The 27,869-nt window shown below is 43.0% G+C and overlaps 1 protein-coding gene across 8 annotated transcripts in view; it reads right to left on the bottom strand.

The window, feature by feature from the left end:
* The window catches only part of usp9 (ubiquitin specific peptidase 9), a 48,793-nt gene extending 22,025 nt beyond the window's left edge, over positions 1-26,768 (bottom strand). For 2 of the 8 annotated variants that reach the window (XM_010889980.5, XM_010889987.5), the window contains exons 1-19: positions 26,470-26,768; positions 19,370-19,661; positions 15,639-15,790; positions 15,146-15,225; positions 13,618-13,730; positions 10,974-11,210; positions 9,690-9,805; positions 8,253-8,504; positions 7,927-8,065; positions 7,267-7,419; positions 6,600-6,704; positions 6,415-6,513; positions 6,214-6,321; positions 5,919-6,055; positions 5,341-5,379; positions 4,377-4,510; positions 3,873-3,963; positions 3,490-3,642; positions 3,133-3,361 (exon numbers count right to left, since the gene is read on the bottom strand). In XM_010889980.5, the coding sequence (XP_010888282.4) occupies positions 3,133-3,361; positions 3,490-3,642; positions 3,873-3,963; positions 4,377-4,510; positions 5,341-5,379; positions 5,919-6,055; positions 6,214-6,321; positions 6,415-6,513; positions 6,600-6,704; positions 7,267-7,419; positions 7,927-8,065; positions 8,253-8,504; positions 9,690-9,805; positions 10,974-11,210; positions 13,618-13,730; positions 15,146-15,225; positions 15,639-15,790; positions 19,370-19,474 (2,442 nt within the window). In that variant the 5' untranslated portion in view covers positions 19,475-19,661; positions 26,470-26,768. The remainder of the gene's footprint in view (positions 1-3,132; positions 3,362-3,489; positions 3,643-3,872; positions 3,964-4,376; positions 4,511-5,340; positions 5,380-5,918; positions 6,056-6,213; positions 6,322-6,414; positions 6,514-6,599; positions 6,705-7,266; positions 7,420-7,926; positions 8,066-8,252; positions 8,505-9,689; positions 9,806-10,973; positions 11,211-13,617; positions 13,731-15,145; positions 15,226-15,638; positions 15,791-19,369; positions 19,662-26,469) is intronic. The other 6 variants (XM_010889986.5, XM_010889988.5, XM_010889982.5 and 3 more) reach the window with 5 other exon arrangements.
* Between the last annotated feature and the right edge of the window lie 1,101 nt (positions 26,769-27,869).

The raw sequence follows: 27,869 nt of genomic DNA, 5'->3' as shown, positions 1-27,869 counted from the left end.
AAACCCCTCCCCTGCCCAGCCTTTGGTAAGGTGGACCACGCCTCGATCCTGCTCCTCCCAACCTACTGAAAACAGGATAAACCGGTTCAACACTGGAATGACGGATCCATTATTGCTCTACAGGACCGCTTTGAAACAACAGATTGGCAGATGTTCTCTGTTGCAACCGATGAGGACATCGATGAATACACAGACACCCTCAGCATATATCTCCAAGTGCATCGATGACGTCACCCAGAGGGTAAATCTTCAGCCTTTCCCCAACCAAAATCCCTGGGTTAATGGCAATGTCCATGCCAACATTCATTCTGGAAGGTTTGCTGAGGACCTGGACGACTGCACTCTGTCCCTAACCATGGCTGACATGAGGAGAGCTTTTAAAAGAGTGAACACTCGGAAGTCACCAGGGCCAGATGGCATTCCAGGCCATGTCCTCAGGGGGTGCACTGACCAGCTAGTGGAGGTTTTCACCTCTATATTCAAATGCTCCCTGACTCTGTCTAAAGTCCCCACCTGCTACAAACAGACCACCATTATCCCTGTACCAAAGAAACCTTCCATCACCAGCTTGAATGACTACTGCCCAGTAGCAATGACCTCCATCATCACGAAGTGCTTCAAGCAGCTGGCCAGAACTAGGGATGGGCACGGAGAGTCGAATATTCAAATATCCAAAATTAAGATTGAATATATATTTACTGAATTAATGTTACCTACAGAAAAATAATTTGGCCACAAAAAGCTATGTGAATTTCAGCTGTGGAATACAAAGGTGGTTGAGAATGTAGAAAACGGTGAGTTAAGCAAATAGCTGGCTAGCTTAGCCAACTAGCTTTTTTAGACTCCTCCATCCAATAAACTCAATGTTATATGTTGATAAATATTGACTTTAACTGACTGCTGCGTGTCTACCACACAGCTTCCACCAAATGCGTGCTTGCTCTTTTGTCACATGAAGGCCATTATGCCAATGTTCATTCCTGTCCAATGCACACCCCAAGTCAGAACCCACTTCTGCACCTTCCTGACATGCCCCCATAAACATCGAAGGAGCTGAAGTGGAGAGAGTCTCGACTTCAAAGTTCCTCAATGTGTTCAACAAAGATGAACTCACCTGGTCCAGGCAAGCGAACTCAGCAGTGAAAACTGCCTAAAAGCGACAATACTTCCTTAGGAGACTCAACAGGTTTGGAATGTCTGCAAACACACACCAATGTCTACAGGTGCACCATTGAGAGCATCCTCTCAGGCTGCAGTACTGCATGGTACTGCAGCTGCTCCACTGCTGATCGCAAGGCCCTCCAGAGGGTGGTGAAGTCTGCGGAGCGCATTGGCTGCCATCTCCCCTCCGTGAAAGGCGTCTACCATACACAATGCCTTAGGAAAGCCCTGAACATCAAAGACAACAGCCACCCAGGCTATGGTCTGTGCACACTGCTGCCGTCTGGTAGACGCTACCGGATCATCAGGGCAAACACTTCCAGACTCACAAAGAGTTTTTTCACTCAGACCATAAGGCTTCACAACCAGCAACAATGATCTATGACCATATTAATCACATGAACATTCCAAATGCTCTGATGTCTTTCTATGTAATTTCAATGTACACTAGAATATTTTTATGTACCATTCATAGGCATATTACACAGATTATATATTTACAATATTCAATACTTCTACCTAGTGATGGTCATTCGAGGCTTCATTAGCGTTATTTTAGCAGCAGGATATTATGCTGGCAGCACTCAGATTGTCTTTATCACAATAAAAGCCACCTTTGAAATGTATAAGGAAATATAGTTAATCTAGTCTGTGAAAAAGAACAGACAATAATAACACTGGAAAGGACATGAAACATAAAATGTACAGACTAGATTAACTATATTGCCTTCGTCAAACTGTGTAGCTGTCGTGTGCTATGTCAAAAGAATTTCATTATTCAGAATTATGCTGTTATATTGGCGTGCTTTTGATAAATAAAGAGACTTTAACAGTGGTTTGGTCAACAATTTGATCTCTTAAAACAAAACCCCCTCCATATAATAAAGCAAACATTGGTGCTTTCTTGGGAGATTTTATGTTCACATTTCAACAACCATTTTGAGATGCGTCTGCTGCTTTAGTCTACTTCATGGGATGTAGGATATACAAATTAATTCAATCAACGTTAACTCGACTAATCTATCTGCTATATTAACAGTCCTCTTTCCTAGCACACCAGACGCGGCTGTTTAGTTTAGAAGCATCCGGAAATCTGTTCTTCTACATTTTCCACAGAAGAGATTACAGGTCATGTCGGTCACTAAAACAAAGAGCTAGGCCGGTAACTGGGTCACCTACCCACTGCAGTCCACCTCTCACTCTCCCATCCATATGTTACATGGCCAGTAATCTCCCATCCATACGTTTCAGTGACCCACATGGCCAGTAATTTCCAATCCATACGTTTCAGTGACCCACATGGCCAGTAATCTCCCATCTAAACGTTTCAGTGACACACATGGCCAGTAATCTCCCATCTAAATGTTTCAGTGACCCACATGGCCAGTTATCTCCAATCCATACGTTTCAGTGACCCACATGGCCAGTAATTTCCAATCCATATGTTTCAGTGACCCACATGGCCAGTAATCTGCAATCTATACAAGTTCCTGAAACAACCCACAGGTTGAGATACACTCATTGGTCTTTTCTCCTTGTCAGTTAAAACCAAACAAATTAATACATATATTGGGATATTGTTAGATGATATGCCATAACACACTTTTTTGCAGGTCTGGAAACTAAGCTTAAATAGCTTGTTCTTAATCTTTTTGAAAAGGAAGCTATTATGCTTTTAGCAAAAGGGGATTTGGCCACTGATTTACTGTAAGAAACTATTTTTCTGTCCCTTCCGGTGCCAAAAGGTGTCTTAGTGGAGGGCAAGCACTCTGCTAAGAAAAGCCCGACACAACTGGCAGTAATTCTAAAAAAAAACAAGTATCCAGAGGTAGTCCATTCCTATGGGTATCAATAGCTGTCCGTTATATACCAGTGCTTATGTATGCTTAAATCATCCTACAGTGATCATCTGGTCCAATAGGTAACAACAGTGGTCTGTTATAACAATGATAACTTGACTTAATAACTCACCCTCCAGAGGTAGTCCAGTCCTATGAGCTCCAGGTCATCCATCATGTAGGCACGCCGTTTGGCCACCAGCTTGCCTTCCCTGCAGTTGACGGCCTTAAAGAACCTCTCAAAGCACTTCATGCCGTTCTCCGTGAGGAGCGAGGGGTCCAGCTGGAGAACGTTGTTCTCAAAGAAGTCCTTGTTAATGTCTGGGTCCAGGTCCGGCTCGTCACCCATCAGCTTCGAGTACCTAAGGTTGAGGAACAGTGTGAGGTTGAGTTTTCCTTGAGTCAACAACATCCAAGTGGACAGAATGAAGAACGGCATACGTGCCCGCTATGATTGAGACAAAATGAACCAAGTTGGAGCCATATTCACCCTTTCAAGGTGATAACGATATTGACGATGGCAGCGTACCATTTGAAGCAGGCCTCTCGGTCACAGAGGAACACAGCATTTTCGGCCAGGCACTTCCATATCTGTTTGGCCTGAGGAGCGCACAGCCACAGCTGCCCGTCCTTCAAGAGGAACCTGGAGGCAACAGACACATTATGGTCAGACAGCAAGGCCACAGTTAATGGTTTCACTCGCACTAATTGGATCCATCAACAGTGAAAGCCGGTAACATTCATTAGGCCAAGGAAAAGGAAATGTGTTAAAATAATTTTGCAATGGAAAACAAAATATTTTTTTGGACAATTATCAGTGAGTGCTATTTGGTTTGTTGCACAGTGAATATGACTTGTGATTTGATATCAAACCTCAGGAAGTTGAGTCTCTCCTGGACTTCCTGTACGTGGCTGTAGCGGCTACCGGCCCTCACAGTCTGGGGGTCGAACTCCGCCTGCTCGGCTACAAAACAACATCTCAACTGTGCACCTTTAAAATGTCCTTCTCAAGTATTTTTTCTTTGAAAACCAACATGCTAATTTCCGTAGGTTTAATATAGAGGGTAGAGAACCAAAAGGGTTGTCAATTTGAAATGAAGGCAGTCAATTCAAGAACTGAAAAGTCTGAGATCTGTTTTGATGACTTCTCAATTAAATGAAATGGAGAATACAACCAAATGATTTGGGGAATTTCTGACTAATTGTTATTTTTCCCCATTAGGATCAGGTCTTTGGCACATAATTCAGGATGTGCAAATGGAGATTAGAATGCCTGTGCAAATGCAGTCCTCCAGAACTGTTTCAGATTTTCTGCTCAAGAATGAGGTTATCATGATAAATCCAGGAAACCTTCCCTCCAGTGAGATGTGGCCGTACCTTTGGAGAACGGCCTCATGGTCTCCATGTAGGCAGACAGGTTCTCAGCCACCAGAGTGACCAGGGCGTGGTTGTGTTGGAGCTGGTTGATAAGGTCATGACGATAGAATACATGAGGACTCCTCTGGGTCTGACTGTAGGCAGAGGGAGAGGCATGGATAGAGACAGCACAATAGAGACGGAGAGTGGGTGGAGGGCAAGAAAGACATGGTCAGGGGGATGAAGTGCAAGACAGGGGGATGAAGTGCAAGACAGGGGGATGAAGTGCAAGACAGGGGGATGAAGTGCAAGAGAGAGAAGTATGAAGATCAGAGAGAAGTTCTGAGACTTAGTCACCATATCAATGACAAGCTGACAATTTCAACAATTTCCCCCAATCCCATTTAATACAATTACAATGATTTATCTGTAGAATTAGTTGAAATGTATTGCTTTTCTGCATCTGGAGCGTTAAGTAAGCAGTATATCCAGAGTTCTAACCAGAAGGCTGTTATCTGCGTGTCTGTGTGTAGCAGGAGAAATAAGGCATTTCAGTCTTATAACCACTAAAATGTAGGGTTTTGCAAAGGTGAATTAGCAGAGCCCCCAGAAATGCCCACCAAATGTTGCCCTGCAAACAGTGATTGTGAAGAAGAGCCGGCATAGAGACACTACCAAGTGCGACATCCTATTCCCTATATGCAGTTAGGAACTCTAGCACCAAATTCCCCACATAGTGCACTTATTACAAGAGCTCTGGTAAAAAGCAGTGCACTTTGGTGGTTATTTGTGACCCTGGTGTATGTAATGTTTGTATAGGGAATAGGGTGACATTTGAGATTTACCCAGAGAGGTTTGCTAAAGCAGATTAATGAATTAAAATAAACATTACACAGATCCGTTATAACATCTGAGAGAATGTGTGAATTAAAACTATTCATTAAACAATGGCCATAAATATCCCCCAAATTAGCTGTCAACTTACCCTGCTAAGTTCGTTTGTATGTTAATAGGCATTTTCTTTCTGAAAAACAACAGGCATGTGGTGTGCTATATATTTGCTGCATTTACTAGTACTAGTTGTTACGATAAGCAGCACCTGATTCAACAATCTATGTTTCTCTGAGAGCTCATGGTTTAACTAGCAAGATACAATCACTCGGTTTTAGTAAATAAGAAGGCCTGTCTGAACATCAGTGAAACCCTAGGGAGACTGAATGTCAAGGTCAAGTCTAACAACTGCTAATGAAAAATATCTGTTTACAAAAAAACAAAATAGAGATGGCATGCCTCAGCCCCTTCAGAAATGTGATTAAGATGCCATGGACATCGAGAGTGTACGCAATGTGACAAATGAAGGCCATGCTTTAAAGACAGAGAGCAGATATATAACCAAGCATTGCATTCTGAGCTCACAAAAAAATCATATTATTCAGGCCTTTTTCTTAGGTGGGGCAAACTAGTTCAACAAAATTCCCTATTCTACACTGTGCATTCAGATGCATTACATCCTACTTTTGTAGTCCTTCCATGCCAACAGTTGGACCATGTCCATCTCCTTACCTTAGATTCTGAGGTGCCTCTCCGAAGAGGCTACAGATCTCTCTGATCTGCTTTAATGCAGGAATCACCCATTTGTCATTGGTGCGCAACTCTTCTATAAAGCGATCAATCCACTGGATCTTCTGCGTGTCTCTATCCTGAAATGAACCCAAACATGAAGTGCTCAAGGAAGAAACACACACACCCACCCTTACTGGCAACACAACGGTAAAATGCGTCTTTATCGATTGTTTTCCGAGCACCTTGAGACGGACGGTAAACAGAGGCCCAGCTCTAGACCGGACCTTGGTATTACCTGAGAGCAGCTGTAGTCTAGGATCTTGATGTGGGCACTGAGGGCTTGGTCCATGATGTCTACCGGCACATCATCGCTATGAGCCAGGTTCCACAGCAGGTTCAGCACCTTGTGGGGGTGAGAGAAGAAAGGGAACCTTCAGTGGTCAACCCCCAGCCCTCCGGAGCGCCGGGCCAGAGGCTGAAAGGGGCTAGGATTTACCTTGTGGGCCATCACACCGTCCTTGTCGTCCTCAGCCAGGCGGCGGATCAGCTCCAGCAGCTTCTCGCGCTGTTTCTTACTGGCATTCGTCCAACTCGCCTGCAGACCATAAAAAACAAAACACCAAGGGGGTTAGAGGTTCATTGTGCGAGCCACACATACACACATAGAGAAAGTCCGCTCACCTTAAAGCAGTCGAAGAGGTGGTCAAGTTGCTCAGGAGAGAAGTCCCAGGCCAGCTTGGCCAGGAGATCGTGGACATTCTTCACAATGGCCTCGTGTTTACCAGCCTGTAAATCCATCACACGTCTGGGTTACCATGTGGCCTAAGCCTTCAAAGGGAGGTTTAACCATCTCAAAAACCAACTGTTGTTTTTACTCTCTGTGCACACCCCATGTGTCGATCCCCCAAACCTATCATCTGTTTTGTTTCATAAAGCCACATTTCATCAGAGAAATGTTGAGTTATAGCTAAGCGCAATTGACGATTCAGCCATAATACATTTTCTGTAAACAAAAAAACCAGACTAAAAATCTAATGTGTAATTTTCTTTTAAAGTAATGTAAAAATTCCCCTTTACCAAGATAATTTTGTGGACCAATTTTATGTAACATTACATTTAAGCCATTAAGCAGACGTTCTCATCCAGAGCGAGTCACAGTAATCAGACCATAAGTTCTGTACAATCCTTTTGGCACTGCCCAACTCAGTAAGAGGCTACTTAAGCATATCAAACCCAGTTAGGACATGAAACATTTCCAATTGTGCTTTTATGGTTGGTTATGGTTCAAAACCCCTTCACTCTAACGCTATCTACCTGGTCAACGGGTTTCCCTCTACACACACTGTACCTGTGCAGCCCAGATGTTGTCCAGGTCCTGCATGGTAAGAGCTTTTTCTTTGATGACGAAGCGAAGGATCTTCTCCAGTTTCTCAACATACTGAGGTTGGTGGAGACTGTCCCTGAGCACGATGGACAGAATGTGGTTCTGCTGGATCCACTCCTGAAGAGAAAAAACACCTTTCAATCGCCACTCAAACGCCAACTCGTCTGCCAACTACACCAGCAGCACAACCTAAAACTTGAAATACAAATGAGTATTGTTTATAGATATCTGCAGGCATCTCCACTCAGGAGGAATGGACCAACCACTCAGCTTGTTCAGGTTATAATTTGTAATGTAAACAGGATCATTTTACCAAACTGGTACAAACCATCAAACAAAATGTTTATTTGCTGGTTTGACAAAGCAAAAACCACAGAAACTAAAGTAACTACCTCCAATTGTTCAAGGTTGAAACTTAATTAGTAATGGAATATAATTTGCCCTATTTTGGTGTTTCAGGGAAAGTTTGAAGATGACCTAAGTGCCCAAGAGCCCACAACCCCAAATGCTATATTTGTGAACACAAGCGACATAAATCTTTACTCCTGGTTTGACATTGAAAGCCTGTGGATCAGACTAAAACGCGTAGTATCCATACAATTCATTAATTGGTATTTAACTCACCGCCATGCGTTCTGCAGTTAGCCACTCCTCTTCTTCAGGGTTGCCATGCCGATTTGTGTAGTAGGACACACTGGAGATGACCTTGTTTACTTCGTTTAGTGCATTCATTTTACCATTAAAAGAGGAAATTTGCAATAACCTGTGGATGAAAACAACCACTACAGATTACTAAATAATAAATAGAGGGAGGGATAATCATAACTAATAAAACTCTTAATGGACATTAACAAACAAATCATCAAGAAATCTCATGTTAGTATTCAGCAAATAGTTATGGACATGCATTTAAAGAAAACAAAGAGCCATTGTTTAGAAATCAAACTCACCTAAGAATCATTTTTAACCTAAAAATCTCTAAGTTCTTCACAGTCTCCTCCTGCCCAGGCACCCTGGAGGCCAGGTTCTTTAGGGACTTGATGATCATGGAGAGGGCATCATTTTTGGCTTCATTCTTGGCCTCCTTCTTTAGCTCCTCGTCCGTCAGGTTCTCCAGGAACTGAGGAACCATTTCGATGACGGGCAGGAAGTACTTCTTTACCGTGTGCAACGTGAGGAACTCGTAACACTGCCCAAAAGGCCTGGAGAAACATAACCGTTAACTCACACACCGTGTCACCACACACACACACACACACACACACACACACACACCGTGTCACCACACACACACACACCCACACACACCGTGTCACCACACACACACACACACACACCGTGTCACCACACACACACACACACACACACACACACACACACACACACCGTGTCACCACACACACACACACACACACACACACACCGTGTCACCACACACACACACACCGTGTCACCACACACACACACACACACACACACACACACACACACACACACACCGTGTCACCACACACACACACACACACACACACCGTGTCACCACACACACACACACACACACACACACACACACACACACACCGTGTCACCACACACACACACACACACCGTGTCACCACACACACACACACACACACACACACCGTGTCACCACACACACACACACACACACACACACACACACACCGTGTCACCACACACACACACACACACACACACACACACCGTGTCACCACACACACACACACACACACACACACACACACACCGTGTCACCACACACACACACACACACACACACACCGTGTCACCACACACACACACACACACACACACACACACACCGTGTCACCACACACACACACACACACACACACACACACACCGTGTCACCACACACACACACACACACACACACACACACCGTGTCACCACACACACACACACACACACACACACACACCGTGTCACCACACACACACACACACACACACACACCGTGTCACCACACACACACACACACACACACACACCGTGTCACCACACACACACACACACACACCGTGTCACCACACACACACACCGTGTCACCACACACACACACACCGTGTCACCACACCCACCACACACCGTGTCACCACACCCACCACACACCGTGTCACCACACACACACCGTGTCACCACACACACACCGTGTCACCACACACACACCGTGTCACCACACACACACCGTGTCACCACACACACACACCCACACACACACCCACACACCGTGTCACCACACACACACCGTGTCACCACACACGATTTCATTGCGGTTAGGGATAGTTGGGGATTTTGGCAATGATGCTAATCTTCATACTGTGTCTGTCCACGGGTCAACTCACTTGATAAGTGCAGCGATGATTTGGACGTTCAGTGCTTGTCCACTTATAAAGCGATCGTGCAGCGTTTGAAATCCGTTTAATGTGCCAAATTTGTTTATTAAATCCACCAACCAGCCCTGTAAAAGAAGAGGGGAAAATAAAAACAACAAGACACGGTCATTCTTCCACTCGTGCTGTTTGTTCCTCCACCCGTTACAGTAAAGCAGGGATAGTGTATGGATACAATAGGGCCGCCCTTACAGTCCCGGAGGCCCAAAACACTTCTCCTCACTCCCTGAACAGGAATCAGACCGGGGACACGGGGGTGAATGCCCCACACCACCAGGCAGAAACACTGGAACCGGGCACCTCTGCTCGAGTCGCACAGCAATTCCACAGAAAGACTCGGCTGAAGAGAAAACAGCCGGGCTTCGGATCCCACCCACCCGCGCACGTAAGAGGCTGTTGGTGTCGGGCTGGCTGCCATCCGCGTCAGACAACCGCGCTCATGCCGCCCCACGCGCCATTCATCTGGCTTTTCATGACAACCGATTCACACCCCGTCGTCGCCTTCGCCCATTTAAACTCCACAGCACTAGACGCCACCGGAGCAAATCATTTCATGGAATTTACATCCCTCTTCCGTTTCCCAGACCACGGAGGGATTCTTCTATGTGACCCTGAGGCAAGGTGGCAAGCCTAGATCAAAGGGCACGGCTCAGTGGATTTGCCATGAAGATATATTGCAGGCAAACTAACTATTTGTGGGGGGGGGGGGGTTTGTTTCTAAGGGAACCGTAGAGATTTAATTAGAAAAATATATACGGAGTCCCAGCACAATTTATTAATAAATCTTCTGTTTGTCTGTTTGTCTTAGTTCATCCACCTTTCAAAAAGCAAAGCCGACAAATATTTCTCTCTAAAACACTACACTGGGGAACAGGGCTTGAAGGTAGAGCGTTATATATTATGCAAAACGACAACAAAAGAGTCATCAATTTTCTTGGGAGAGCATTGAGAAAATTGTTACAGATTACATGTGAAAGGTAAGGTTTCTTAGTGGTGCTTTTAAAAACCAATAGTATGAGTAATAAAAAAAGTGGGTTAGGAATGTGTAGTGGTAACTCTCCATAGAGTCTAATAACTCCACAGCAGACCAGGGTTCAATCCCACTCAAAAGTCCGCTATTTTCCATAACCTCTTTCCCACCTTCCAGTCTCCCCCTCTGAGTTCCATCATGCCCCAAGTGTCAGAATAACAAATGGCAAGAAATGTAAAAAAAAAACGTTGGGGGGGGGGGCCTACCTTGAACTCTGACCCTACCTTGGGGGAGCGAGGGTCAGGAGGGCGGGCGAAGAGCTCGTCGTCGGCCAGCGTGGCCCCGGCAGGCACCGTCTCGGAGGGCCGCGTGCCGTTGTAGATGTGGAACTTGCAGTGGGGGTTGGTGGCCATGGCCAGAAGCTCCAGCAAGGGGAACCAGTCCTGAGAGAGCTTGGCCACACACAGCTCCACCAGCCGGTGTGTGTTGTTGATGATACACCTCTGTGGATGAACGGGGGGGGGGGGGGGAGTCGTTAGTCTAACCACCACAGAAGAACACGGGGACAGAGGGGATTTTCACAAAAACAGCACACAACATCTGATTTCACCACGACACACAAATGTACTTGGAAACAGTATTCTTCACACAGAGGCTAGTAATGATGTCTAGATGAAGGTGAGTCTGGAGCCCATCCTCTGCTACAGACACAAACCCTACAGTGTTAGTAGACCTGTAGGAACCAGACAGCAGAGTGCTCCACACAGTCTATCTAAGGGGTTAGGAGGCATTTCCCCTCATTGCTTACAACTATCCAGTTCCCTCATATACAGTTTCGCCACGGCGCATTCTTAAAGGCACAGTGCTTCTGAAAATATAATACATTGAAAATATGCAACAGTGTAGGATATTGAGATAATTTTTCTAAAGAATTGCTATTGCAATTATCTGTGCTATGCTTAGAGCATAGCACAGATATTATTTGAAATGTTTTGGCTCCAAAACATTTTGGAAACCATGTGACTTTTATAGAGTTTCTATAACTGGAGAAAAATCTACTCCCATGTTGGAGTGAAATGACGGCCATACACATCTCCTTTCGCGTTATGTAAACCTGTATTCCAGTATTTGTTGTTTATTCCCATACAGTGTCGTGGAGAACCTTTTAGCCCACTCCTCCATGTTACTGAGGCAAAGCAGTTCTGTATGGATGTTTTCAGGCATGAACTGTTTCTTCTGCGGTCCTGGCCTGCCACAACATCTCAATGTGGTTTAGTTCTGGACGTTGATTAAGTCATTAATTTGTTTTTTATTGCAATTTATTTTTCCAAAACCTTTTTGCAGATCTTTTTGCATATTACCTTGTGGACGGAAAGCCTAAATTCCTCTGTAGAGCAGCAGTCATGATTCCTTCAATGAAGGCACAACGTCCAGTTTGTGATGTTGCTCAACCTCCCAAAACCATGAAACTACCACCGTGCTTGACCATTGGTATGAGGTTCTTACTGCGGAATGCAGTGTTTGGTTTTCACAAGACATAATGAGTCCTATGTCAGCCAAAAAGCTACACATTTTCCATAGAACTGTGTTCCAGAACTCTTAAGGATCATCTGGGTTCTCTTTGGAAACACTCATGTTCTTTGTAATGAGCAATCGTTTCCACTTTGCTAATCTCACATGAATTCCATTTCGGCAACATATATTTCTGATGAAGTCATGAACACTGATAGTAGGTTTGATTACTTTGCCTAAATTATAATTTGGAAAGTATGAAAACCATTTTGGGCCAATACCGTTTCACAGCATTTACATGTAGAATGCATCCATCACATGGACCATCAACCTCTCCACTGATTACATTTTCCTGTTTTTGTGCACTTCACAATTTACTTCAATGAATGCAACAGCAGTAAAGAAAACGTTAACAACAATAAATAACAGCAATTGCTACTAGAGTTAAAAAAATAAATAAAGGAACACAAAAGAACCATATCCTCCCACTAATGATGCTTTGGCGCAGTACATCAATATCAATGAATACAAGTTATTTATATGGCCCTATTCACAGCAAGGATTGACGGAGAGTGCTTAAAAAACCCAGCCAAGATGCTCAGAGCAAACAACAACAAGGCAAGAAATAAACTGAGGAAAAGCAGCACCAACTTAATCTGTACAGAGTAGACGGGCTGGAGCATAAAGTGAAACTTTCTCCACATGTTTCTAGTGTTATAGACTAAATTGTCAGTTACATGGAAAAAAACCCAGAACAGAATCACATTGTGTTACCACCATTTGCCAGAATGGGTGACTCAACTTCCAACTTAGGAAGAGTTTTGGGGATCAATGCCGCAGAGTTAAACAAAACAGCAGAGCCAAATCAAAGTCCCTTCAACTGATGAGCAGTGACCACCCCTGGCATTTGACCAGGTCATTCTGACTGATTTCCTTTGGCTCAGGCTGGGCCCAGGGAGCCAGCGGAGTTTATTGACCCATCTGAGGAAGACAAACGTTAGCCACCTGCTGGGTATTCAACAGAGATGGACTGAAATCACCGATCAGACCTCAGACCTCAACGGCGGTGGGTTGGGGGGGGGGGGGCTTTCCGGTGACGTCAACACCCCGTCCAGGGACCTGTTTGAATACTTCTAAATGCATCGGAAATACATCCCTCTCTCCTTGAGTTAATCAAAACAATTACAAACATTAGGATTCCACACAATTCCCTTGGTGAGAACAGGGGTTTCACTGATTGGGTTTCACCCATCTAACTGTGTCAAATTAGAGATTACCTTAAGGAAGGGACAGGATGTTTTTTGTATTGGAAAACAGCCCAGAACTCCTTGACAAACAGATAATTGTCACTAGGCTTATTCTAATCACATAAAATGAATTAAACACGGACAGACTCACATGAATCTCAAATTTCCACCCACTGACGGCCTCATCCGTGAGAATCTTGGTGAACGAGATGGTCAGGCCGTCTCTGAAAAACCTCTGGCACGCCTCACACTTCACATCAAGTCCTACACAGACAGGAGCACACTGAGATCGTGCTACAATGCTAAGAGAAAATGGTTGAACACGGTTGAATTAGTGCCGTCATGAGATTGCAGTCTCATGTTATGAAGTTCTACACAGACACCAGCACACGGGAGATATTGTGCTACAATGCTAAGAGAAATTGGTTGGACATGGTCTAAACATAGTCCTGTCATGAGCTCTGTCTCATGATATTTCAGTAGATATACAGTGCCTGTAGAATGTCCACACTACCTTGAACATCTTCACATTTTCATGTTCATGTTAGCAGAATGAATTAAAATAATATTTATTTCGCTCAGATATACATGATACTCCACACTTCATGGGATGTTCGTCAGTCTTAAATAACACCTTAAAAGTAAAAAATCATAACTGGGTAAGTCTCCATCCCACATCTTAAAATTAGGTTTAACAAATTACGTTCAAAATCAAACAAACTAAAGGTGCTGTAAAGACATGGGGGAAAAGTAGCAAAAAGACACAGATTAAGGGATGGATATACAGCGGCTCTCAAAAGAATTCACCCTCAGACTCAAAGTATTACCACATTTCAGTGTTACAACATTAAGTATTCATCCCCTTTAGTCAATATTTGGGGGCACATTTGAAATCAACTACAACCGTGATTCCACTTGAATAAGTCTCTAACTGATTTGCGCATGTAGACAAAGCATTTGTCCATTCTTCATTGCAAAATTGTTCAAGCTTGTGGTTAAGTGCAATTTTCAACTCTCTATTGGATTGAGGTCCAAGCTTTGACTGGGCCACTCCAGGACATTTACCTTTTTGTTTTTAAGCCACTCCAATGTGGGTTATCTTTGGGGTTATTGTCCTGCTGGAAGATGAATCTCCTCCCAAGACCCAGGTCTCTTGCATATGATTTTCAGCAGGTTTTCTACCAGGATTTCTCTGTATCCAATATGCCCATTAACTTCACAGGCTTTCCAGGCCCTGATGCAGAGCGGCCCAAAGCTCTGAACTAAATCCAATCAGACCTGTGGCATGCGCTCGAAGCGCACTGTCCATTGACACACCCCAAGAAAGGTGACAAAACTTGAAAAGGTTTGTAAAATAGAATGGCCGAATAACCCAATCAAGGCGTGCAAAGTTGATAGAGACCTATCCCAGTAGATTCACAGCTGTAATTACTGCCAGTGCTTCCGTGAAAAATCAACTCTCTGGGGTGGAGACATCCAATTATGACATTAGATTTATTTTTTGCATATCAAAACATAAAAAAGTGTGGAGTATGGTGTGTAGATGAAACAAATCCTAATTTAAATGAATGTTTACCCAGTGCCATAGCTAAGGAAAACATTTTTAAACCATCTTCATTGCCGTAGTTCAAAGCATTGACTGTTGATGATTAATTAAATGCACTACAATTGTCTTTTACCTTTTTTACTAAGATCTATAGCAGCTTCTAGAAGAACCTCCAGCTCTCCCTTAGGCAGAACTGGAACCACCCAGCGGGGTCTGGAAATAAAGAACATCCAGATTAACACAGATACACACACATTCTGACAGATATACACATTCGGACACGCGCAAACCACCCACAGCACAACACACCACACCTTATGTCCAGCTCGGTCATGCGTGTTACTGTGTGTACCTGGTGATCATGTCGTCCTGCGTGTTACTGTGTGTACCTGGATATCATATCATCTAGCTCAGTCATGCGTGTTACTGTGTGTACCTGGTGATTATGTCGTACTGCTCGGCCATGCGTGTTACATTATGTGTACCTGGTGATCATGTCGTATTGCTCGGCCATGCGTGTTACTGTGTGTACCTGGTGATTATGTCGTACTGCTCGGCCATGCGTGTTACTGTGTGTACCTGGTGATTATGTCATCTAGCTCGGCCATGCGTGTTACTGTGTGTACCTGTTGATCATGTCGTCCAGCTTGGCCAGGTCTGTGTGAGGGAAGGCAGGCTCCTCCTCCTCCTCCTCCAGCTGAGGAGGTCCGTCTCCTTGACCCTGCTCATCTGGGAGGCTTACTGGAGAGTTCTCATTGGACGAGTTTGGTGACGATGTCTGTGATACAAACATTCACACAAAGTCAGAAACAGAACACAGTGCAGAAATAGAACAATACAACCCAATACTCAAGAACCAGCAGTCTGACCAAGAACATAGAACTCTCTGGAGAGTCATCTGGACAGAACCAGAAAATGTCCAGCGCCCACCAACATTAACTCCAACATATATCATTCAATCCTAAATAGAGATCAACACATGTACCTAATATCTTGTCGCAATCAATGCATTGATATCAATGTAAAATATCAATCGGAGATAAGTGCAAAAAGACAACTTAAGGGACATTAGATTTAGGCTCCAGTATACCATACAGAGCTCTAAGCTGAATTCATCAAGAGCCAGAACAGTGACAGTGGCCTTAGAAAAGAGCCTTCGGATTCAGCTGCATCTGTCTTCATCACTCAAGATCATTTCAGCTTTGACAAACCAAAATGTGACTATAATCTGTAAATACAATCTACATTAAAAAATAGATATTTATAAAAACTAGGGAAGGGCACTAATAGACAGCGCCTTAGGAAAATATAGAGACCTCTTCACTTTCTCCACATTTTATAGTGTTACACTCTGTTGGAAAGTGTAAATGTAATTAAAATTGAAAAAAGGAAATTTCTCATGTACCTAAGCATTTAGACGCTTTAATCAGCACTTAGCAGAAGTTATTCAGAGCATAATTCAGAGCAGTAAAAAGAGCATTCAAGAATTCAATCTTGACCAGTCTCCCAGACACTGCTGGTAAGAAGCATCCCCATAGCATGATGCTCCCACCACAGGCCGTAGGTATGATCAACAGTGATGAGTGATTTCTTGATTATTATAATTTTTTTTTGAATGCTGGGCATTCAGGCCTTAAACTTCGTTTCTCAACGTAACAGTCTTTCACAGAGTGAAATGCTATTTTTATACCCAATCATGTTACTGACCTGTTACCAAATAACTTAATTAGTTGAGAGATGTTCCACCAGGTTTTTTTGTATTACACAACTTTTCCAGGCTTTTGTTGCCCCTGTCCCAAAATTGTAGGGCAAGAATAAGGTAGACTGAACATGTCCAAATGGACAAGTAAAAATAAATAATGCAAATAAGTTTCTAACATTCAGTCCAATCAGTGTCCTAAGGACAAGATGTGTTAGTTTTTTTGTGTTTCTATAATAGAGTGGCAGTCTCTGCACCCAACATGTCTGTGTGTCTATGATTGGATCTGATCGTTTCTGAATGGATCTGCATGTTGTAGTGGCTTGTGTAGTATTTTGCCCGCTATGTAATCCACCCACCACACGTGTTCCAGTAGTTGTAGATTTACATTACTCCCTTTCGGATGCATATATAGTAGCTATTTATGTAAGACTTTCTTCAAGCACCTACATGTAGGCAAACACCAGGAAAGTGCCCAATTCGTCCACCACAACTACCAAACTTAGATCTATCAAAAGCCAAAAAGGCATAGACGAAAAGACTAAGACTCGTCCTACCTAGAAGAGTTTCCCTGGATTTGATGACACTGAGGGAGTAGAAATAATGTATGGCTCGACATGTAGGGATTTCCCTGCTATTGCAGACGTCTTTCAGCAATCAAAACTAGTTTAAACCAATCTAGCTAGCTAATGACATTACTGGACTAGGCCTACACAGTCAATATTTAGCCACTAATAGGTAACATTGATTAGTCGATATCTAGCACAAAAAAAAAAATACATGCCTTTGCAATTGTATAGGCCACTGACAGTCTTGCCTCAAATATATGTATTTGTTGATGATGTGTGTACAATTTTACTTGATTGTGTATTTTTGTTCATTAAATGGTAAGCATTGAAATAATCACCAACAACATTTCTATATAAAATGAACTGTATTAAAATTAAGTAGGCATAAAACAGCACATTGTAGCAAAATGTTTCTCAATATTGATTGATGGGGAAACAGACATGAAAATGACAATGTGTAAATGTCAGGACATTTACACATGCCCACTCTGTTATTAAAATGCAATTTGTCAATAGTTGCTTTTTTTATTAATTCTTCTTGGTAAATGTTTTGGTTTTGGACAAGTAAAAAATTCTGTCTTCCTTGCCAGAAGGACAAGTGGCTGAAAAAATTAAATGTGGACCCGTGATGTTTTCTTTGTACTATTTTCTGTTGATTACAGTGTTTAAAAGATTTGCACATTCTTTGCATTCTGTTTTTATTTCAATTTTACACAGCATCCCGACTTTTTTGGAAACGGAGTTGTACATTTTGTTTATTCTTTATTTTGTGTGGGCATTACAGTTTTTGAGGGATGACGCCAAAAAAATGCATGCCACAATCATATCAATAAACAATATTGATATAGTTTAGAATTACAGATATTGGTGCCGTCCCCTAACAGTAGCCGTGTATACTGCTAAATCTCTACCCTCCCCAAACCTATCAATGCGTTTGTTTTAAAGTAGCCAAAGTCAGTCAGCCAGTCTGTGAGGAAGAGCAATTGACAGCACGGATACACTAACAGAGGCAGGGTTGAGACCGACCGCCTCGCAGCTTGGCTGCAATAAATTCATTTGGCCAATGCAGGTCAAGGAGAAATCCTGTATGAAAAAAAAAACATCTCTGTTGAATTCTAAGGACATGATTGATGGATTATTCGTCCTACAGGTCATCAAGAACTGTGTGTGTGTGTGTGTGTCTGTTGTGAGTAGCGAATCGGCAGAACTTGGGAAATGTGGGGGTGTTGAGAAGGCTCCTTCTGCTTGGTTGACCTACATAGCCAGCTTCCCTTTCACATCGAGGCGCTACTCATCTCTAACCAAAACACACACACACACAAACACTTTATTCTTTTTTTTACTCAGGGGCTTGTGTTCATTGATTCCTTCCTTCTTCCTCTAATACCAACCCCTCACTCCGTCCTCCCCCGCTCCCTCCCTCCCTCCCAGTGCTTAAGTGTGAGCACTGGCTGCTGAATGACAGTCAGTGTTAAATCACTAGCAATCACTCCTATACATAAACACACACACACACACACACACACACACACACACACACACTCTCCATCGATGGGGAAGAGGGGGAGATGAGGGGAAGGAGAAAAGGGGGAAGAGGAGGGGGAGAAGATTTTTAAAAAAGGCAGTGGTGGGGGAGTGGAGCAGAGCGGTAGAAGCAGAAGGAGAGAGGACAAGGGTGGAAAGAAGGATGGGAAAATGGTGATGAAGGGTAGAAAAGGGTGACGAGGAGAAGAGGAGGGGAAGAGAAGTAAAAAAGGAGAGAGGAGATTAGAAGAAGAGGGGGAGAAGAGGAGTGCAGATATTAGGAGGAAAAATGTGGGGATGACAGGGAAATAGGAGAGAGGATACAGTGAAAGACAGCGGAGAGAGGATACAGTGAAAGACAGCGGAGAGAGGATACAGTGAAAGACAGCGGAGAGAGGATACAGTGAAAGACAGCAGAGAGAGGATACAGTGAAAGACAGCGGAGAGAGGATACAGTGAAAGACAGCGGAGAGAGGATACAGTGAAAGACAGTGGAGAGAGGATACAGTGAAAGACAGAAGAGGGGGATGAATCAGTAGTCGTGGAAGACAGACAGACTCCTGACCTGGTTCTGTGGCAGCGGGGGCTGACTCTGACTCTGGGTGTCGGGCGCCTGGCCTGCCTGGCTGTCGTTGCCCCCCACCGGAGAGCCACGCGTGGTGGCTGTCATGCTCGCCACGGGGCAGATCTTGGCAATCTTGGCCTCTTTCAGGGAGCGCTGGCCAGGAGGGAAATCACAGGGGGCGCCTCAGCCACCTCAGAGACGGAGCGGAGGGAGGAACACTGCGGCCGCGGGGCAAGAGAGAGGGAGAGAACCACCTGGAGATCTGGACGGGCCGCTGAGACCATTGCATAACCTGTGGAGAAAACCGAATGTGTTTATCTCTGATTGATTGGGTTGCGTCGCTCAGGACCTCATCAAAGACAATCAAAAACACCACGTGGTAACTAATCAAATCATGACTAGCTCGCTCGCCCGTCTCGGCCACCGCTAGTCAGATGAGACTGGAAGGTGGCGTCGTTTTGCATCTTTTGCTACACGAAAAAGCAACGGTTTACACGGAAAAATAAATAATGCATGTGATTGACACTGTAACATAGCGGGAGTGAAGATGAGCAGCGTTGAATTATTCACAGTCCTTTGGGACATATCACAATGGAAGGGAACAATCTTTTGCCATTTGCCCGACATGCTTGCCCGTGTTCAGAGTGAGCAGGTGGGAACTGTTGTAGAGACAATCATGTGGCGAATGGTGACTGATAAGCATTCAAGCATAAGGAGGAACAGCATACAGAAGAACCAGTTAGGCCTGAACTGTCACGGCTATCAAACGCGTTTTAGAGACTCAATGTAAAAAGAAAACAATGTCAAATGACAGATTGAAACATCAAATGAGGTTACTGACCAACTGGGACATTAACTACAATTTTACCTGTTTTTATTCAGTGGTCCTTTTTAATAATGTATAGTTCAGATGTTTAGTTGTAGTTTAAATTAGCTTTTGCTTTGATTGTCCTTATAAGTCCTGAGGTTCCCAATAGTGTTAGACCGATATTATTGTTTTAAGGCCGATGCCAATATTTTGGAATTAAAGAGGCAATAAGCACTTTTATATGCCGATATTCCCCATCTTTAAATTTGAATATAATTTATACCAGAATAATTCCACATGACACAGACAAAACTAACTTTAAATGAATCATTCAATTTCTAATACATTTCCAAATGGAGTGCAGAGAACTGCTGCAGTCTATTTTCGTTGAAAAGCAGTAACCTTTAATATTCAATTAAACTAAGCATCAAAACCACAAAGCTATATAAAATACGTTTCACTTCCCTGAGCCGTTCTGTTTCAGTTTTGTTAAATTAAAAAATGTATATTTAAATTTCATTTTCAAACCTTTTTATAAGGAAACAGAAGCAGATTTGAAAGAAATGAAAGTATCACACTGCAGCATATTTCTTTTGGTGATAGATGACGCCCTCCTGTTAGCGGTGGCGGGCAGCTACATGAAAGGGATTATCGTCTTGGCCGATATCCAAGGGCCGATAACAGCCAAATTAATAAAAGGCAGAAATCAGCACCGATAACCGGTGTAACACTAGTTCCCAATTGCCTGAGACAATTCCTTCAACTCCCAAGTTTCCCTTTTAGTGGCCCAGTGGTACATTCACACAGTTACATTCACACATGCTCTACGTACAACAAAAAAAACCAGATGACTGTAGTTCCACAATTAAAGTTCCTTCTTAAAAAGATGGACCGCAACTTTCAGTAGCAGTGATGGGATTCCCTGAGCAATACAACTGCAAGCTAATTTCCTATAGAGATGCTAACAAAAAAAATGCACATGGAGATGGTGCTTCTGGTGTTAATATTAAATAGCTAGCTACGTTAGCTCATTGGTGGCTACCTAATTCTAGCAAGCTGGTTCGCTTGCTAGCATTGCAGGTTGTGTCAGAATAACATTAATGAGTAGATATTAAGTGGAGAAATATAAAATGTAAAAATGTATTACAATATATTTCTATTCCAATTTTAACCTTTGTAATAAGCTGACATTCCTTCAAACAAATTTGCCATGCTCAAACGATGATACACAGCTTACCTGCTGTTATGACACGAGCACGCCCCCAGACACGCCCACAAGCGAAGCACTCCGGGGGATGCTAGCATTGGCTATCCGAAATTTCGCAAGCAGTGTGAACCTACCATGAGATACATACGGTATTTAGATCCATTTAGATACAGCCACTGGCCTAAGAGATACAGCCACCGGCCTAAAAGAGACAGGTACAGGGTGCTAACGCTGGGAAAAGTATTAAAAATGGTTAATAAAAAGTCATGTTTAAATTAATGGGCAAGGGACAAATAGCTTGTAATATGGAACCATCTGGAAGTCACACTGATTAATGTTTTAGTTGTAATAGTAGTAGCTAACGGTACCGCCCCCTTTACTACACTAAGAAGGGAGCGTGACAGGAGTCCAACATCAGGGCACATGATGAGCAACACAGTCCCGCGGAGAGACTAGGGAAGTACTGTAGCTAGTTAATATTAGCTATGGAAACTAGTAATTACTAATGAAGAATTTGACCATATTTGAAGCACACACTTAAATATAAATTGTATTTAAGTTGTTTCTGCAGTACCTGTTCACTGGCACTAGTTAGTTGGCTATCCCATTAATAGCAAATAACATCAAAGACAACTGCCAGACCAATGCAAATCAAAGACGACCTAACCAAGAGGACGACGTGGGATGGTTGCAGGCCAGGGACCTGGATTTTCAACTACAGAGCAAACACATATGATTCTGGTCTCATTTTAAATGCTTAGAGTGGTTCCCCCATTCGTTCAAACAAACGACAGCTTAGCACCACTGCAGTGTTGTGAACACCGGCTGATGCGTGTCCTTGTTTCACAGTAGTTGTCATTAACGCCATTGGTATTACTGGTGCCGCTTGGCTTGCGGCTGTCAGCAACATTCTAGGTAATAAAGTATTATTGAGACGTGTTCATTGTAACAGGTCAAGACCCCAAATTTCCTGCTATTTGGTGGTTATGCTGTGGCGGCTCAGTCGGACCGGGTGTATTATTTCTCATCACATCAGCTGAGAGCTTGGCATGGGTTGGCCAGGTTGTCAGTGGGACCATCAGTGAAACATGATATGAGCTGTCATGCAATTCAGTCGAGAGACATCTCAGTGAAGCCACACAAGTCCACTTACTAGCATTCTGCTCTGGTCCGATGAAATACCCAGCTATATCTACCCTGCCAGGCAGTGCAATCCAAAGCCTGCAATCGGTTTTCTACAATTATACTTCTAGCAAAAGCATAGATTGCTTAGAAAGTGGAAAGACAGCTATCCTCATCCGATGGAAATAATGTCTCCATTCAGCAATTAAGCTGCCAACGAGAACATTCCACACCACTTCAGTAAAGTTGAAAACAGTCAGCAGCATTTCAAGATAAAACAATGACATTGAGTCCAACTGAAGAACCTCACTTTGAACACAGTTAGAGGCTATTTTACACAAACAGGCAAGATAACTCGAGACATCCAGCTGCGGTTCAAATCCAGGCAACTGACTGACTTGGATGTTAAACCCAGAGCTGCGTTTTCAGAGAGTTAGGTAAACTTTAACGACGCTGAATATTTTCCCATTGTAGACATTCAGCTACATTCTACCATTTCAAATATGCCCTATGTAATGTTAACAGACAGCCAACCCGAGGATCATATAAATGCATCATAATACAGAAACAGCATTGGCCAAGCACTCCGAATACATGGCTAGTGCACGTATTCAAGACAAGCACATTCAGACAGTACGATGGCAGTCAAACATGCAGCATACCCAGAACGCCGGCAAGCACAACGAGGCTATTAATAGCCAAGTGGATCATTAGCAAAACGGAATTGCCTGCGTGTCAAAAAGCTGCTATGTCCCTTTCAACACCGGGGGCAATGACGGGTTTCCTTAACTCTGCCTGTCGATTGGACGCATTGCTTTTTTAAATCGAGAACCAATCAACTGAAAACCTTAAACATTTGTAATTGGCTAGAAAGGATCTGGGATGAGTTTAATTCCCTTAAGACCACAGCACCCACTACTCCACTCTGTAAACCCATATCTACGGCTATTCTTTTAGAATAAGCAAAAAAACAGCAGCTCGGTAAATGTTCCGTCCCCAACAGCCTATGAAAGATCAATCTAAGATTAGAAGAAAAAAAATCATAGGAATGGCATAATGGTAAGCACCCAGACAATTAAATAAAAGGATGACGACATTCACTTAAAACCATTAGGCTTAGGAAAGACTGGGAGCAGACTGAAGTATTCACACATTATGGAAATGTGACACAATTGAACACAATTAACTGACTTTTCCTGCTGCCAGACCCTGACCAGAGGAAAACACGTAAGTTATTCTACAAACCACATACGTTGGAAACTTAACATAAATAATTATGAGGTCCTGTTCTAGACATGTATTGCGGTGGTGGGGCATAGTGTTGTAGCATTTAAACGCAGAGCACAAAGCGAAGACATGACTGTTTCAAACAACAGATTTCAGGGGATTCCCTGAAATAATCATAGGATTGGTTGGTCAGGAAGCAGAACAGATGTATCATCCCGTTCTCTCTCCTTAACCATTCTGTTCCAGACCAGCACAGATCCTCCGGATAAGATAAAAACATAGGCCCTATAGATGCTTTTTTCTCTCTCAGGCATTGGGAAAGCTGCTCAACCATTTTGCAAATCAATTATAGTAGTCAAAAATGAAAGAACTGAAGCAAAACATATTTTCAATATCAATCAACTTCATAGAAAGTCATGCCCAGAAGCTGCTATTCTACTTTCAAACTGGAAGGTACGGTCAGGTTCATAACCACACCACACTCGCTGACCCTACATGAGCCAACAAAGGCCAGCAGATGCTCCAGAGCACACATAAGGCCAGCAGTTATAATGATGGGCATTGTTTATCATTTCTATCTGCAAAGCTTGAATGTTGCACTCCTCTGAACACAACTTTGCCTGCTGATCATGTAGGGGCTGATCTTTGAGGCTGATCATGTATTCCAACCAATAACAATTCCTTCGTAGAACTCGAAAGCTCTGACGTAATAACCAACATATTTAGATGGTTGGTCCTGGCATTGGACGCAATGTGACTAAGACTAAAATGTCAATAAAGAAACCACAGCAGCTGTGCTGATCTGGTACAGCCCAAAAGCTCTGAGTGTATGCTCATGAGTCAACATGTGTCAGGTGGCAACTTAGAGATACTCATGCAAATAATTGAGAATGGACACCATCCGGTGACTGGTTATTGTGGTAGGGATACAGTTTAAACACATTTCAATTTGTGTGATAGCATTGTGCCCACATACATTTGTAACCACCTGCTAGTCCCCCATTCAGTAAGGAAACAATTTGAGGTACTGAAAATGAGTGGTTTCCTGTGTTCTATGCAGGTGGCCACTGACGTTTCTACTGCAATAAAGTCACTGTACTTGAGCCCAGCTCAAAATAACATCATGAAGTAAAATACAATAGACTGCCATTTGTGATTAATCAATATATTCAGCTACTGTAAAGCAACAATACACTTCAGAGAATGATTCAGTAAATCCATAACCATTTATTCCTATCAGTATTTGAGAATTGAAAATGAAACCACACTGAATGGCATTGTGAGAAACGGAGGTCAACAATTCAACAACCTTAATCACTGAAAGGCTCCTAAAGCATAATGTATAATGTTGCAGTCAGTCGGGCTAGAGTTCCAGACATCTTGGGTTGGTATGAAATGAGCCATTTAATTCAAATCTGTCCCGAATGGCAGGGGCCCATGACCGTATTAGCAAAATCTTACAATCAAGTCTAAAAATTGCTATGTCAATGTATAACATCAGTATAAAAACAGTGACTGCATGAAAAAGTATTTTACTATCATCAAATAAGTTAATTGACAGTTTGCTAACAGATGACGACGCAATCTATTACAAGTTATTGAAATAAATCAACACCATAACATTCAGCCCAACAGGTTCATGATTTTGCAGCTTCATCTCCTGTAACTGCTGTAGTTATTGTAGAGTACAGTTTACGACATGTAAACTTAGCTGGCGTAACGTTAGTAAGCTGGTTATTTAGCTAACGTTGGGTTGATCTACATCATGCATTTAAGAACATATTGTATTTCAAATGATACATCTCATAAGTCGAACATTTTAAAATACTTATAAAAACAGGCAGCCAATTTAGAAACCAAACACCAGCCATCAAATAATAATAATAATATTGAAAGCCTAATATATCGCAGTGCGATCCGCCCAGAAGGCCTTATTTCAAAGCGCAGTTTTTTTAGGCCTTTGCTTTGGCCTGACTAGCTAACCAGCCGTAGATGCAAGTTCACTACGGTTGCTGTAGATAGTTACAATATATTTATATATATGCCTAGATTTAAACATACTACATTCTGTTAGTTAAAAACCAATTGCATTCAGCATAGGTACTGTCCTCGCTTGTGTGAGCAAACTAAGCTAACGGTAGCTTGTTGTTTTGGAACAGGCCGCGCAACGTCCATAGACATTACATTGTATTGTGGTGTTAGCTACATAGCAAGTACCCAGCGCAGGGTAGCTCGTCGAATCAACACTGACTAGTTAACTTACAAAGCTATGTCATGGTGCGACATTTCTGGATTCAACCACCAGTGTAAAAACAGCGATTCGGACATTGGGGTTCAGTGGTGGGAAACTAACTAACACGTCAAAATAGTTCGTTAGCATCAGCAAACCAAAGATAGCGGGCTGATATCAACCCAGCAATGTTCACTACTGTTAGCTAATGTGAACGTTGTTCTCCTGTCAGTGGCCGGGTGAGTGTGGCTAAGTTAACTCCATTACCTAGGTACTGACTTTTCTTCTGGCAGAACTACCAAGACCGTTGGCCAGCTAACATTCCAAATCAAAGTTTAGATCTTAAATGATGAACGGCGTGTAACGTAATCAATCCAAGCCATTTCTAACAAAAGAAACAGAGGTAGACTAGCTAACGTTATCAAGTCAGCTGCCATACCTAAATCCACCAGCTGACGCTAACGTTAACATTGCAAGCTAAGTTAGCTACTATACTAACCACTTACCAGGAATTTGATAGGGACCTCTCCTCTATTCACGAGCTACTCCAGCCTTTACGATTGTGTCGTTGTAAATTACATACATTTGCCCTATGCAGTATATTGTAATTTCATATGAAACTGAACTGTCTGCTAGTTTAAGCTGGTTCCTGGGTTTTTTTGTCAGATCTTGGGTGTTTTTCCTGCGTCACCAGCACGGTAGCAGCCCCCCCGACTCTATCAATTCCGATCTCTTGTCAGTTGGTTCCTACCCTAGCCAGTCACAACCCAATGGTCATAACTTGCTTCTAGTGAACCACTTCAATATGGCGGAAGCGTAGTCCTGATCAACGTCGCAAGTGAAAGCCGATGCCAACCGCCTTTCCAAACTCCAACGGTCAACATTAGTTAAGAGCCACCTAGCTCTTCTGTGGACAAGAACTTTCGTAAATGGAACCTGTTCTATTTGGTTTTTAAAAAAATCATAGAATGGTACACAGTTGAATCCAGCCCCGATATTGGATTTGCTTATCCAGGACTTTCTTCCAACTCTTATTCAACGCCCGCTGAATCGAAAAGGGTTTACCTAGGCGTTCATATCGCCTCCTACTGTCACGGATCTGTTGTCTGTTGGTCCATTTATTCAACAACAAAACCGGGGGACGCTGAAAAAATGAGTAATAACCTATACAATATAATTTGTCACAAATTATGTATTGTTGGGCTGCCAAGAAAAAAGGCAATGCTCTTTTCTGATGTCAGTAGAATTCCACTTTAAAATACATCCCTTCCTCACATTTTTCTTGAGATTGATTTCTGTTCTGGCATGATTGGTAACATCAATACGTTCTTCTGTTGATCAATTATTTGAAATTGGACAAGATCCCCAGAATATGTAGGGGTCCCCTTGGCCCTGCTCTGTAGAACTGTTAGGAGGTGTCAAGTTACTCTGACACCAACAGTACCCAGTTGCCATGACATGAGCAGACTCCCTGTCGTTCCTTGTCTCTCATATTGTGTGTGTGTTTTGTCCAGTGTTCAATTACTTTGGACAAGATCAGAAACATTCACAGTACCAGGTAGTAGATATTAATGAATAAACTATGAACTTTTGTTAGACTACAGAGTGGGAGACAGAAAGGAGAGAAAGAGAGCACTCAATTGCTGACTCATTGGACAGCTATAGTCAAGTGGCAAGAGCAGGATTAACTCCTGCTCACCCAGCTCCCGCACAGCTGTATGTGAGCCTGTGTGCGAGTACACGTGCGCTCGCGCATGTCCTTGTTTGTGTGTGTTTTTCCAGCACTTTCTCTTTATCTGATCTTTTGTCCATGGCCTTCCTCTGTCCTAGTTTGAAATGACAGCCAGTACACGCCTGTGAAACTGGTGAAGCCAGAGTCTAACCATATTTTATTTTTTTTACAGAT

Source organism: Esox lucius, chromosome 20, assembly GCF_011004845.1.
Source record: "Esox lucius isolate fEsoLuc1 chromosome 20, fEsoLuc1.pri, whole genome shotgun sequence".
Taxonomy (NCBI): Eukaryota; Metazoa; Chordata; class Actinopteri; order Esociformes; family Esocidae; genus Esox; species Esox lucius.
This window is presented reverse-complemented; position numbering and strand designations above follow the sequence as displayed.